This window comes from Staurois parvus, unplaced genomic scaffold, assembly GCF_062004578.1.
Source record: "Staurois parvus isolate SC_StPar_1 unplaced genomic scaffold, SC_StPar_1.0 ptg000432l, whole genome shotgun sequence".
Classification (NCBI taxonomy): Eukaryota; Metazoa; Chordata; class Amphibia; order Anura; family Ranidae; genus Staurois; species Staurois parvus.
Genome location: NW_028318228.1, coordinates 542,612 through 558,322, shown reverse-complemented (window position 1 = coordinate 558,322; position 15,711 = coordinate 542,612). Strand labels below are relative to the sequence as shown.

Below are 15,711 nucleotides of genomic sequence, written 5' to 3'. Positions count from 1 at the left end.
AAGGTTTCTATTAGATTTTTATTTAACATTTTAGAATATAAAACAAACAAAAAAAAATTCTCATTGTATCTTTTTGAAAAGTCTATTTCATATTATTTTACATAGAGATAGTAAAATATGTTTTTTCAGGCTCCCATGTAGATAACCTTCATATACTTGATGAGGTCTATGAAGCAAGATGCAAAGTGAATTGGTCCGAAGTATAGTCTCTGCTGCAAAAGTAGGACTGAATTGGAGGTACTAGCCACAACCAGTACCCTGGGATCTCAGGTCTGACTCCATTTCAAAATTCTTTTAGATTTCTTTGTTAATTAATTTAGGGGACCCCAACATGGAGTTTTCAGTAGACAGAAGAGGCCTGTATATTCACAAGTTATTCGGTAACTGGGAGTGTCTGGGAGTTTATCCACTCCTCATGTGGAATATAGATCTATGCTGGACTGTTACATCCGCTATGCAGGAACAATGTAATATTAACATCCAAGCTTAAAGGATAAGTTCACTTTTTAGAAAAAAATAATAAATGCATGTCTTTGCAGGTAAAAAAATGTACATTTATTATTTTTGTCTGCAGGAGCCTAGCGGATCTGTCAGTATATCTACTTGCCTGTACGTGATGTACGAGCAAGCAGATATACTGACAGGAAGAATGAATGAACTACCCCGGAGCTGTAGCTGTTTATTGGGGGCTACAAGCTGAGAGTTGCTAAGGCTGTCTGGACTTGTAGTTTCTCATTCACAGAGAACTGAGAATGAGTGGAGCCCTGCATGGCCACAATTTTTTTAAATTTGACAGCTAGCGAGCGAGGGGGTAGAAGATCCCCTGCTAGCTGTCAAAGAGGGGATCTGGGGGAGCAGGGGCCGGTCTGAACATAACATGTTACACGTTACACCCTGAATATGGGTGTAACTTGTTATGAAAAATGAACTTAATCTTTAATCTCCAATCTCAATACCAAGAAAAACAAAGAGAAAAACCCAGGGTTCTACTTTAAAGTACATGTATACCCTGAGGTTAAGTTTAGACTTGTATCTAAACTGCAGTGCCTGTGAAAAGTGATTCACGGTCAGAATCCTTTTCAGAGGCATTTGAAAGGTGGTGACGATGCAATGTGATGCCTCCTCACTGCCCGTTTTAACCTCACAATTAGTGCACCATTCCCATTCACCTAAATGCGACAGGAGAGACATAGTAAAACCCCATATGCTCAGGGAGGAACTAAAATGCATCTCAACTGCATGTTTTTAAAGCCCCCCCCCAAAACTGCAAGTCTGATGCCTAGCACACACGGGCCAAATGCAAATGTCGGGCACCAATGGCCAATAGAAACTATCCGACATTCATACCGTGTATACAGCAGCCAGTCGAACAGAAGGGGTGAAGGGGCATGATGGAAAAAGGTCTGCTGATCGGCTCCCAATCAGCGCTCTCAGCCACTGAGTGTTCTCTGAGTAGTCATACAAAAAAAAAAAACTACGGGCTGCTTGTACTGAAGTTGATTGACAGATCAACTTCAGTACAACCCACCTGCCTATAAATGGATTGAAATTTGGACAGTTCCTGCTAAACCGGCTGAATTTAGATCCTGCTTAAATGAGCCCTTACTGATTGACATATAGTTTAAACAATTATCACTTTTATAATTTATTTCTAATAAAATATTATATATCAGCACAGCTGATCTCCTGTACCCCCTTTGCAGCCACATACTGGCTTCGTTCATGCGCTCTAGCCTCTAGTGATAACTATAGGGTATTTCTCAGGGCAGATAGTGATGGTGGTCTCTGCTCAATGGATGTTATTTAACCCCTTCACGCCTGCCTCAGCATCCTTGGTCACTCCAGACCGACAGCTCTTTAACAGCTAGGTCTTTGTGCTGAGAGTGTGCAGTGAGTCCAGCATATTTGCTGAATATGGGTGTTAAAGCCCACTCTTTTGCAGCTGCACATAGGTGTTGAGCAGTCATAAATAGGGAAAACTAAAAGTTGGAAAACATTCAAAATAGCATGTATAATTACATTTAAACATTAAATCAACATTGTAATTTGAGATTTTAGGAATTGATTTTTTTTACCTACTTTAAAAAAGAATGATTTGTGGTTTAGGTAAGTGACAGTATTGGCGACCTGGAAAGTAACAGTCTCAGTAGTCAAGAGGGCAGCTAATGAGAAGGGACTTGTCAGATAATCTTTTGCTGTGGTCATTCCCCCTGGCATCATTTCATGTCCTTTAGACCCATTGATTTGCTTATGATATAGAGTAGTGTAGGTGGGAGCAGGATATTCTTCCATATAAAATAAGCAAACTGAGCCCTGAGCAATAAAAGAAGATTCCTTGTCATATGTACATGGAGGGTTTGAAACAAATGTTCAGTAAATTTAAAAAAGAAAGTTCACAGAAAGCAATGATAGAAAAATAAACTAGCAGAAGATTACATCTTGTTCTTGTTCAACCATTTTTCTTTCTTTTTAATTACAGGCTTTTATATAGCACTATTAGCTTTTTCAGCACTTAACCCTTTGAGGACCGTAAGATTTTGGAACGCCAAAAGAATAAATTTTTTTGTTTTTAAAGTTCGTACACTTCAGTTGCTGTAACTAAGCCATTTTATGAAATAATTGGCAAAAAGCTAGATCCATTTGTTGTTTGTTGATAAGAACTAATATTTTGACTCAAACCCCAAAAAAAAAAGAGTTTTAAGTTCTTAATCAGATGATACACGCAATTAAAAACATGGGACAAATACGTCCCTTGGTCTTCAAAGGGTTAACATATTGTACATTCACATCAGTCCCTGCCCTCAAGGAGCTTACTATCTAAGGTCCCTAAAGCCTGGTACAGCAGGAACTAGATGACATTCAGACCATGTGAACAGCTGTCCTTCTGACAGAAGCCAGTCTAAGGAGGATGTCCCTGTTAGAACACAAAGGCACAGCAGGAGAGATCACTGCGCTAACATTGCTTAGTTGGTACAATCATCTCTAAGTGTTTTTTTCTCCATTCAGCCCACTGTGTTAAACAAAAAAAAAATGAATGTGTGTACCAGGCATAACTCACCTATCAGGGCAAATTACCCTATTAGCATGTTTTTAGAGTGTGGGAGGAAAGCAAAGTACCCAAAGGAAGCCCACACAAGCACAGGGAGAACATGCAAACTCCATGCAGTTAGTGTCCTGATTGGGATTGGAAACAGGAACCCCAATGCTGCAAGGTGGAAGTGCTAGTCGGTAAGCCATAGCAGCTCCATAAACTGGAGAGTGGCAAGCAGTCCTTGTAGGAGGCACATGTGGCTGGTAGGCTTGATCTTCGCAAGTATCAGGTAGCAGTGGTATACAGTTGTCATTTATGGCTTTACTACTGCTCCTTCAAACCACTCCTTAACAAGCTTTTTGTTTTCATTTACCCACTTGATGTTTGCCTTGGTCTTCTCTATTGCTTGCTCCAGAGCTCGTGTAGCTGAGCCAAAGCCAACTGCTTCATTATCCTTTTTAAATTGTTCAAACTGGTGAGAAAAAAACATAATTGTCATCATTAAGAGGAAACTAAAAGCAAATGGATTCCTGCACATCTACTGGATGTGGGTACGATTACATGGTATTTCATTCTATAAAAGTTACCGTCTACCAATCAGGATGCTTTCCACAATATCCGAAATGTTAGCCAAAATCTGACAACCTAAAGACATTCAGACTGATTTGTACAAACAGGCCGGGATAAATGTGCTATTATTGCCCATAACAACCCTTTAGACTGTTTGTACCATATTTCTATAAACGCTAACCAGTCATCGGCTACTTCAGGCACCATCTTTCCTCAATTTTTATAAATAAGCCTTAGGCAAACCTTGGTCTACTTTGCTGCTTGTAAATTCATGCTTTTAAAAGCCTCTACACATGTACATCCTTGTGACTACCTAGTAAGCACCTACCTGCTGCATGTCAAAATCAGTTGAAAACCTTCTAGTAACTCCTGAAATCAGGTAACCAAAAGAGAATGAAGAGCTTCCAAACCTAGAGAAAAAAAGTAAAAAATGTTAAAATTCTTTTGCCTTTGGTAGGTAAAAATATAGACTTTACTGGTTATCGTGTTTAATTTCCAGACGTTCTATAAAAATAGTTTAAAATGATCTTTACCCTTATAATTGCAATACATTAGGCACATTTTAGTAGAAGGGTAACTTCAAAAATGGAATTGATACAGTAATTACCACCCGCTGGAAAAACAATTTCTGTTAGAATAATCCACCATATTGTATTTCATTACTAATATTAGACTTTTGAATATTTGTTAGAAATTTTTTTATTGTAGAACATTCGTTCAGTTTTCTGATGGATAATGGGGTCAAACTGAAATTTGTTTTTTATTGTTCAAAAGAACAGGATGAAAAAAAAATTTCAAGTAAATTTTGCTTAGAAAAAAATTGTACATATTGTAATGTAACTTTGTAACTTTTATTTGATTTTCTAGTATAAAAAGAACAACATGTTTATAAAAATAATTCACGTATACACATTCCATATTACCCCATATACCCCCCCACACACACACCATTTCCCCCTCCCCCCATCCCCTTTCCCCCCATCCACATCCTCTTCCTGACCTATATCTTCACTCATATTTATCTATTTATCTCCAACACTGCTCTCCCTCAAATTCACAATTAATGCTCTCTCCTGGCTTCTACATTTCTCCCCCCAATTCCCACCAGTTCCATATATCTTTCAGAGGATTTAAATTTTAACCAACTACACCACGTTTTCCTGAATTTTTCCATTTTATCCTCCTCCATATGACATAGCTCCTCCATCCTATAAATATTTTCAACTCTAGTAATGAGACCTGTTTTATACATCTGGTATTCCATTTAAGTCGCAGGTCTGCAGGAAATTTTAGGGCTTTCAAAAGAAAACAGTTGACTCAATTTTAACAAGAAAGAATGTTTTAACAAATTATTTTTCTACCAATGTTGCCATGAAAATCTAGCTCTCCATTGCCATATTAGGCTTTTTTCAGTAGCTGTTGGAGCACCTCTGGCTATCTGACCAAATGAGAAAGAAACCTATCCCAAAAACTCTCCCACATTCCAAACATGTCTCCAATGTTTTTATGGTTAAAGTGGAAAGGCCTGATGGTAGAGAATGCCTGTTCAAATATATAAAATCTCCTCTCTACGGGCAGAGATGTAGGGAACTAGGACTAGAGATGTGCATGACGAACAAAAAAATGTTTTGTTTCCTTTCAGATTAATTCATTAAGTCAGTCATTTTGTTTCGTCATATTCATTATGGTAGAATGATTCCTATTCAGGATTTGTTTCGCATATTCAGATTCGTTTTGTATATTTGTTGTTCTGAATCGATTTGTATTTTCGGAAGTTATTTTGGAAAATTTGGATTCATTGGTTATGTTATTTCAGATGCTACAAACATTAAGGCTTGGTTCACACTTCTGCAGCAGTGTGAACCAAAGTTGTGTGACTTTCAGTGCAACTTTGAATTGCAACTTGTTTGCCGCTTCAGTGTGACTTTTATTTATTTATTTCAGGTACTTATATAGCGCCGTCAATTTATGCAGCGCTTTACATATATCTTGTATATTCACATCAGTCCCTAACCCTCAAGAAGTGTACAATCTAAGGTGCCTAACTCACATTTATACATACACATATTAGGGCCAATTTAGATGGGAGCCAATTAACTGACCAGCATGTCTTGGGAGTGTGAGAGGAAACCGGAGTTCCCGGAGGAAACCCACGCAGGTGGTGCCGTGGTTGGGATTCGAACCAGCGACACTACTACTGCCAGGAGGAAGTGCTAACCATTTAGCCACTGTGCTGCCCGTAGACTTTCATGTTTTGCGCCTTTTGCTTTGGCCGAACTTACAGAACCCCTGAAGTCACAAACAAATGAATACAAATGCATTTGTTGTTTTATTATAACTTATTTTGGATTCGTTGAAATTCATTAATACTATGATTTGGATACATCCGAATCTCCAAATAATGAAAATGTCATCTGAATTTCAATTGTAAGGAAACTAATTGCACATGTCTACTAGGAGCATTTCTACATATCAGGTCCTGTCCAAAAATTAAAGTAGAAAAAATTAAATTAGAAAAGTGTTATCCAGGTATAGTAACACATACAGTTACCTCTATCTCTCTCTGGCTAAATGCTCAGGTTTTCAAGTAAATCTCCATGATATCTCACTTTTCACTTGTTGCAAAAACCTTGATTCCTATACTGAAAAGCACAGTCACCACCCTAATTTGATAAATAGTGGTTTAGAATGGTTAAATCATGTATGTATTTAATGTACATGCTGGTAGGTTAATTGGCTCCCATCTCAATTGGCCCTAGTATGTGTATGTGTATGAATATAAGTTAGGGACTTTAGATTTGTACGCCCCTTGTGGGTTAGGGACTGATGTGAATGTACAATCTGTACAATATGTATGTAATGCTCTGTGTAAATTGATAGTGCTATATAAGTACCTGTAATACATAAAATAAAAAATAAATGTAAATAAGAAATTACAAAATTGATAATCAAGCGAGCGCTGTTTAGACTAAATAAAGAAATAAATACAGTCAAAGCAGCTTGCAAAAGGAAAAAACCTCTAAATCCTTTAAATCATATATATTGTATTTGCAGTGCTAAAGATAATAATAATATATCAGATATGAATGGCAATATAAAGTGACAAGTGAAAAAACGCTAACAAAGAGCGCAACAAAGTGACAATAGTGCGTCGTCCTATATCGAATATCAGTGACATAAAAGTACAATATAAACGTATAGCAGTCCACAAATTATTTTTCCTTAAACGTGCTTACATCATCAAGTGTGTGGGGATGTTGGTCACTTCTCACAAGTTTCATATAAATAAGGTGCTCATGCAGGGGCAGACTGACAACTCATGGGGCCCCCGGGCAATAGGGGATCATGGGGCCCCTGTGTCCTTGCCTAAAAAAAAGCCTATGAAAAAGGTACCAGGGGCATCTCATGGGGCCCCCTACTGACCCCGGGCCCTCGGGCAGTGCCCAAGTTTCCAAATGGTCAGTCTGCCCGTGTGCTAATGACTTCTTGTGGATAAGAGAAATGAGGTGTGCTTGCACTCACCGGCTGCGCACTCACAATGTGCATGTAAATGGTATTGAGGAGGGCACTAGTGGTCATCTAGGAACCGATGGGGATAAGGCACTTCTCAGGTACTTGTTACATTGTATACTGTATACTGCTAATTGTATACTGCTCCATAATATCACCATACGTCGGTAAGCACAGTCTGGAGGTGCCGTGTTATACTGACAAAGCTGCTTTAAGGTGGATATCTAGCGCTGCTGAGTTGCTGTGAAGCTGGGTTTAGCTAACACCAAGGAGCTGCCCTATTTTGCTGTGAGGGTCCCACAGAGAGGTCTGGAGTCCGTTTCCAGGGTGTAACGAGTACCTGAGAAGTGCCTTAGCCCCATCAGTTCCTAGATGACCACTAGTGCCCTCCTTTTTTATTTGAAACTTGTGAGAAGCGACCAACATCCCCACACACTGGATGATATAAGCACGTTTAAGGAAAAATAATTTGTGGACTGCTATACGTTTATATTGTGCATTTATGTCACTGATATTCGTCCGATAAAGGACGACACACTGTTGTCACTTAGTTGCGCTCTTTGTTAGCGTTTTTTCACTTGTCACTTTATATTGCCATTCATATCTGATATATTATTATTATTATCTTTAGCGCTGCAATTACAATATAAATAAGAAATTACAATTGTTGGAAGTCTGGACCACCAAGCCTTCTATGCAGTATGGGCTGGCTGGCTTCTGTTCAGCAACTCAGAGGAACACCATGATTTAGGGTTCCCAGTCATGTACAGTTGCAAGAAAAAGTATGTGAACCCCTTGGGATTACGTGGAGTTTTGCATGAATTGGGCATAAAATGTGCTCTGAACGTCATCTAAGTCACAACAATAGAAGAACACAGTCTGCTGAACATAATACTACACAAACATTAGATGTTACCATGGTTTAATTGCACATAACATGTAAACATTCACAGTGCAGGGAGGAAAAAGTATGTGAGGCCCTAGCTTAATGACTTCTCCCAGAGCTAATTTGAGCCAGGAGTGAGCCAACCTTGACTCCAATCAGTGTGATGATATTGGATGTGTTGCAGACAGCTGTCCTGCCCTTAAAAAACATACACCTGTTTTGGGTTTACTGGTTTCAAGAAGCACTGTCTGATGTGAACCATGCCTCGCAGAAAAGAGCTCTCAGAAGACCTACGATCAAGAATTGTTGACTTGCATGAAGCTGGAAAGGGTTACAAAAGTATCTCCAAAAGCCTTGATGTTCATGTGTCCATGGTAAGACAGACTGTCTACAAATGGGGAAAGTTTAGCACTGTTGCTACTCTCCCTAGGCGTAGTCGTCCTGTAAAAATGACTGCAAGAGCACAGCGCAGAATGCTGCATGAGGTAAAGAAGAATCCCAGAGTGTCAGCTAAAGACCTACAGAAATCTCTGGCACATGCTAACATTTTTGTTGACGCATCTACAATAAGGAAAACATTAAAGAAGAATGGAGTACATGGGAGGACACCACGGAGGAAGCCATTGCTGTCCAAAAAGAATATTGCAGCACGTTTGAAGTTTGCAAAAGAGCACCTGGATGTTCCACAGCACTACTGGCAAAATATACTGTGGACAGATGAAACCAAGATTGAGTTGTTTGGGAAGAACACACAACACTATGTGTGGAGAAAAAAAGGCACAGCACACCAACATCAAAACCTCATCCCCACTGTAAAACATGGTGGAGGGAGCATCATGGTTTGGGGCTGCTTTGCTGCCTCAGGGCCTGGATGGATTGTTGTCATTGATGGGAAAATGAATTCCAGAGTTTATCAAGACATTTTGCAGGAAAATGTACGACCATCTGTCTGCCAACTGAAGCTCCGCAGAGGATGGGTGATGCAACAGGACAATGACCCAAAGCATACAAGTAATTCAACAAAACAATGGCTGCAACAGCACAGAATACGCCTTCTGGAGTGGCCCAGTCAGAGTCCTGATCTCAGCCCAATTGAAATGCTGTGGCATGACCTTAAGAGAGCGATTCACACCAGACATCCCAAGAATATTGCTACACTGAAACAGTTTTGTGAAGAGGAGTGGTCCAAAATGACTCCAGATCGTTGTACAGGTCTGATCTGCAGCTACAGGAAACGTTTGGTTGAGGTTATTGCTGCCAAAGGAGGGTCAACCAGTTATTAAGTCCAAAGGTTCACATACTTTTTCCTCCCTGCACTGTGAATGTTTACATGTTATGTGCAATTAAACCATGGCAACATCTAATGTTTGTGTAGTATTATGTTCAGCAGACTATGTTCTTCTATTGTTGTGACTTAGATGACGTTCAGAGCACATTTTATGCCCAATTCATGCAAAACTCCACGTAATCCCAAGGGGTTCACATACTTTTTCTTGCAACTGTATATAGTATAAATAACATAAAAATCCTCCTGCGCTCTTATGGCAAATGGTGAATAAAGAAACTAAAAAGCAGCCAGCATCTGTCCCACACCAAATAAGGGCAATATGAATAGAATATAAAGTTGATGCAGCGCTAAAAAACTAAATGTAATATATAACCAGATAATAAATGAGAATAATAATAACATGACCCAGGACCACCTAGGGATACACAGAAAAACAATAGCCCTTAATAGACTAGTAACAGTGGTTAAGTGGTTAGGTGCAGGATAAAGTGTCCATAGTTCATACAGAGGTGTAAGTGAATCACAGCACACTTCAAGGAACGTGTATATAGTATGTATTGTATGCATATCTCTTCTAAGTGATTCCAACATCCTTACAACAATCCTCTGGATCATCCCTCCATTATGTGGATGTTATTGTGCTCTCTCCACTTATTTACCAATCACAGTTGGACAAGTTTTCTCTTTCTGTCCGCTGACTGTATTAGAGGTATATGTAATATTGGTTAATCATTTCTGTAAATGTGCTACAATTTTTTTCAAGTATTTTATCAGAAAACTTTTGTACTGGCGGTACATCTGCTTTTTTGTTCTTTCATTTAAAAATGATTAATAAAAATATTAGTAAACAATAAAGAGAAGTTAAAATGCACTTGTTCTAAGGGCTCAACAGGACAGGTATCAAACTGTTGCCTGTAATGGAACCAGGACTGGAATAGGTAAAGTAGCTCTCAGGGTATGTTCATAGCTTTGTGTGATAATGTAATACAGGATTAAAGGGATAATTTTTTTATTTGCACAGTTAGGCTTTAAAGCATGCTTGTTATTCTCACTGTGGAACCTAAGGGGTTAATCCTCCACATTGTCTAAAAAAGCTGTTTGATCCTGATTTATCTGATCCTCCCCTTCTTCCAGTGTCCCCCTCTTATCTCCTGATAAGACATGTGGACTTACTCGGCACATGCTCAGTTTGGTGTGTATGGCTACAGATGTTTTTTTTTTTCTTGGGAGAGTGCATGTGATCAGCACAGGGCCAATCAGCACTATCCAGGCACAGACAGAGGTCAGAGGAAAATGAATACTCCTACAAGTTTTAACCAGTGCTCGGCTGAACAGTGATAGAAGTCACAAGACTTCCCTAGTGGTCAGAGGAGATAGCGGCTAAAAGTGGAGATATTTTATTTACGCGCAACATAATAGAAAACTGGAAGTGAGAGTTCTGAGAGCACTGAGGTGACAATATAGTGTGCAAAGCAAATTCGGAGCACGGATATATGTTACATGGTGTTGGTTCATGCACTTTTTTTTAATTGAATGAACTTTAAGAGCTTATTCACATTTTATATATATTTTTTCACCATTTAGAGCATATTTAATATGAGTTTTATTCACAACAGTCAAAGTACCTTCCTTTTTTATGTAGTGCAACCTCTGTAGGGGCCGCTGTAGTTCAATAGGTTCTTTCCCAGCTTAGAGCAGGGGCAGCCAAGCACACAGCTACAGTGCACTCACTCTGGCTCATTGAACAGTCTAGGGGATGTGTTTTTGAAGTTTATTTGCTAGTAAAACAAGGAAAGGCAACAAGCTATGGGATATTCTCCAAAACGTTAGGTACTGTTAGCAGGGGATACTTCTTGCTCAATAATAGCAGCACAAGTAACAGGTAGACTAGGACAGTCTATAGGTTCATGGCTGGGGACCATGAACTGGGTTTGAGAACAAGTAAAGGTAGACTGGAACAGTCCATAGGTTCTCAGTTGGGGACCATGAAGTAGGTTTGAGAACAGGTAAAGGTAGACTGCAACAGTCTATGGCTTCGCGGCTGGGGACCATAAAGTAGGTTTGAAAACAGATTAGGGTAGACTGGAGCGGTCTATGGGTTCAGAATTCGGGATCATGAAGTAGATCTGAGAACAGATTAGGGTAGACTGGAGCGGTCTATGGGTTCATGACTGGGGATCATGAAGTAGGTTTGAGAACAGGTAAAGGTAGACTGGAGTGGTCTATGGGTTCACAGCTGGGGACCATGAAGTGAGGTGCAGCACAGAAAAAAAGGCTCTAATCACAGAATCCCAGAACAGGATCAGTTCATAGGTCCAGTTTCTTGTAGAGTAGTTCAGCATCCAGACCAAAGAGCTCCAGGGGCAAGTACCCCCCCCCCCCCCTTCCACACACACACATTTGAACTCATGGATCTTTTCTCTCAGCAGGAAAAAAGACAATCTCCTCAGGGCTCCAGACTATTTAACAGCATCCCAGCCACCATCTGGACACACCTCCCCAGGGAATGGCTAGGTCCTGCTCAATATTCAGGCTGGTCATTTGAATTCTTCCTCCTTAAGTTCCAGAAACTTCTAGAGTCAGGGGGAAGCAATCAAGCTCTGCTGATTACAGAAGGAGCCAAAGACTAAATTTTCCTAGCAGCCTAACTAAGAGGGTGCTACATTTAGAATAGTAATGAAGCACTTACTTTTCACGGAATGTCTTCCAGTGGCCTCTGACAAAGTCCCAGGCAAGACTCTGACCAACCAAATTACCGGCAACATTTAGAATTGTGGAAATAGAGTCTTGTCTACGAATTTTTGTGGAATCCGTTGCATATTCTAACAGTCTAAAAAAAATCACAATTACAAAGAATCTTCAGTTCTGTTAAAAGAAAACAAATTTAAAACAAAATTCCTTCTGATTAGACCTCTCATTTCATTTGTCTTCAGCAGTTTGATAACTTTGCAGTTGTAACACATTCCTTCTATTTAAGCTATATTGCAGAATCCGTGTCTACAATATATAAGCCCATTTCACTAATAATAAAAACTTTATATTATAAAAAAAAAAACCTTCTAGGTCCTTATATACAGTTGTGTGCAAAAGTATTTGTCCCCTTTTGATATTTTTGGGGTTTTTTTTGCATGTTTGTCACACTTACATGATTCAGATAATCAAACAAATTGTAATATTACACAAACATAACCCAAGTAAATACAAAATGCAGTTTTTAAAAGAGAAATATGGGATTTATTTTATTGTCAAATCATACTTAACTAGGTGGATGCAGCATTAGTCCCCCGCTGGCTTTAAGGGTGAGAACTCAGCAATTACATGACCACTGATTGCTGAGTTCTTATCGCCGCAGTGAGCAGAGAGCTATGACTGTCAGTCACCACTGTCTGCTCTGTCCCCCAACTTGCGCTCACTGGAGCGCTGGGCTGTGGAGGAAGCAGCTGGCTCAGGCTCTCAGCAGATAGCTGAGAGGCTGAGCGAGGTGTCGCTCCAGACTCTGGGGTGGATCCCAACCTTAATGTCAGGATCTTTCCCTAGCCTGGGCGGCATCAGTGACGCCAGTCAACAGTGGGCTTCAGCCCGCTGTCAGTTGTAAATGGGTCATAGAAGTATAGAATGAACTGCACTCCTGTGATACACAGAAGTACAGCCAAAAAAGCTTTGTCTGTACTTCTCCTTTACATGATGATTTACGTGAAAAAAGTAATTGCCCACCCTTTACTAATGCAGGCAGGGGCGGACTGAAAACTCATGGGGCCCCCGGGCAATAGGGGATCATGGGGCCCCTGTGTCCTCACCCACACTCAAACCACACCCAAAAAAGCCTATGAAAGGCACCAGGGGCATCTCATGGGGCCCCCTACTGACCCCGGGCCCTCGGGCAGTGCCCGAGAGCCCAAATGGTCAGTCCGCCCCTGAATGCAGGTCATACATGGGTTCAAATTCTGACCTAATTTTCTTTCACAAATTAGAAATTTTGTACATTTTGTAATCCAATGGAGCCACCATTAATTTTGAAATTTGACCAGCCAAGCCTCTAGGTTTACCTCATGTTGCTCCAGAAAATAAATTTTGTGGTCAGGAATCTTCTTTTCTTTCCAGGTCACAGCCCATGCTCATTTTTTTTTCGATTATACTTCTTGCATGATTCTCCCATCAATGATTAGAAATTCATTCATTTTTCAGAAAGATTCCAACAGGCTCGATCACTCAAATTTCAATGGCCTCACAAAAATTGGCCGTTGCTGTGGCTCACTAAAGGTGTTTTTCAAACGAAAATTCTTAGTTATGATTTTCGAAAGAATATTAGTTCGGAATTTGTATGGCCAGCTTAAATCATGAATGAACTGTGATTAACTACTTTTTTTGAAAAGCTGATTTAAATTTCACTTCCCACACCCAGGCCTGATTACTTCCAGACTTGTTAAATCAAGAAATCACTTAAATAGAAGCTGTGTGACAAAGTGAAACACACTAAAAGATCTTAAAAATCAACACATCGTGCCGCATCTAAAGAAATTCAAGAACAGTGGAAAAACAAAGTAATTGAAATCTATCAGTCTAGAAGGGGTTACAAAGTCATCTCTAAGGCTTTGGGGCTCCAGGGAACCACGGTGATAATCATTATCCACAAATGGAGAAAACTAGAAACAATGGTGAACCTTCTCAGGAGTGACCGACCTACCAAAATGACTCCAAAAACACAACAACGGCTCATCCAGGAGGCCTCAGTTAAGGTCAGTGATTCATGATGATTCATGATTCAACAATAAGAAAGAGACTGAGCAAAAATGGCATCCATGGGAACACAAAAAGAACACAAAGGCTCCTCTCACATTTGCCAAAAAAAATCTTATTTCCAAGACTTTTGGGCAAATATTCTGTGGACTGATGAGACAAAAGTTAAACTTTTTGGAAGGTGTGCATCCCATTACATCTGGCATAAAATGAACACCGCATTTCATAAGAAGAACATCATACCAACGGTCAAACAAGGTGGTGGTAGTGTGATGGTCTGGACCTGCTTTGCAGCTTTAGGACCTGGATGATTTGCCATAATTGATGGAATTATTCTTGTTGAAGATTTTCACAGAATTCATGTTTGGCCGTCAGTTCATGACCGCAAGCTCACTTGGGTTATGCAGCAGGACAATGATCCAAAACACATCAGCAAGTCCACCTCTTATTGGCTCACAAAAAATCCAAAATTAAGTTTTTGGAGTAGCCTAGTCAAGTCCGGACTTAAATCTGATTGAGATGCTGTGGTGTGACCTTAAAAAGGCCGTTCATGCTGGAAAACCCTCCAGTGTGGCTGAATTAAAACAATTCTGCAAAGAAGAGTGGGCCAAAATTCCTTAACAGTGATGTGAAAGACTCATTGCCAGTTATCGCAAATGCTTGATTGCAGTTGTTGCTGCCAAGGGTGGTACAACCAGTTATTAGGTTTAGAGGGCAATTGCTTTTTCACATATGGCCAAGCAGGTTTGGACAGCTTTTTTCCTTTAATAAATGAAATTGTCATTTAAAAACTGCATTTTGTATTTACTCGGGTTATCTATGTGTAATATTAAAATTTATTTGATGATCTGATTCATTTAAGTAAGACAAATATGAAAAAAATATAATAAAAAAAATCAGGAAGAGGGAAAATACTTTTTCACAGCACTGTAAATTACAGCTAATGATGAGCTTGGACGTGTTCAGACTATACACAAGAGGCTTTTATATGAGGGAATGCCCTGGCCACAGATGATTGGCCTGTACAGGTGACAGCTTCCTGGTGGGCGCAAACATGGGTTTAGATCCTAGTCTGAACACGCCAAGCTCGTCACTGGTTACAGAATGTTTAGCTAACTGTATTGCCTGTCTTCCTGTCTTTTCTTGCAGATTTTGAGATTGGCTACTCTTTTTATAACACTATACCCAGATGATCAGTTTTAGTGTTGAAAAAGATCCCCTCCCCCCCAAACACACCACTACTGGACATTTTGTTTTTGCACTTTAAGAAATTTGGTTGTATATTGCAATGCAAAGGTTAGTTCCCCCTTCTCATTAGGCTTTGAGCTTGTGTCTATTGGCAAATGCAGACTGCTTTCAGGTACATTCCACTTGCATATGACTTTAGTTTGAGACATTTCTGAGATTATTTAGAGTTCATTGTCAGATGTATTTGACCTCCTTCTAAGCTGCATTAGCTGCTTCAAGCTCCATTTCCATTCCCACTGATTTGTATGGGCAGAAAAGCAGTTCTGACATGAACAACAACTTGCTGGCACGGGCCCTAAAATGGAAACTCCACCAAAACTCTTGATTTAGATAAGGCAGAGAGGTGTTAGAATGGATGTCAGGCCCATCACTACCTGTGTCTCTGTTAGGTAGATTTCCCTTCACTTCTCATCCAGATCACAGGTTGTCACTAAGACGGGA

At 39.8% G+C, this 15,711-nt stretch overlaps 1 protein-coding gene across 2 annotated transcripts in view; it reads right to left on the bottom strand.

Annotated features, from left to right (window-relative positions):
• Nucleotides 1-15,711, bottom strand: part of LOC149454215 (aminopeptidase N-like) — a 105,999-nt gene continuing 90,288 nt past the window's right edge. For both annotated transcript variants that reach the window (XM_089687619.1, XM_089687618.1), the window contains 3 exons: nucleotides 11,975-12,115; nucleotides 3,930-4,011; nucleotides 1-3,503 (listed from right to left, as the gene is read on the bottom strand). In XM_089687619.1, coding sequence (XP_089543745.1) covers nucleotides 3,345-3,503; nucleotides 3,930-4,011; nucleotides 11,975-12,115 — 382 coding nt within the window. In that variant the 3' untranslated portion in view covers nucleotides 1-3,344. The remainder of the gene's footprint in view (nucleotides 3,504-3,929; nucleotides 4,012-11,974; nucleotides 12,116-15,711) is intronic.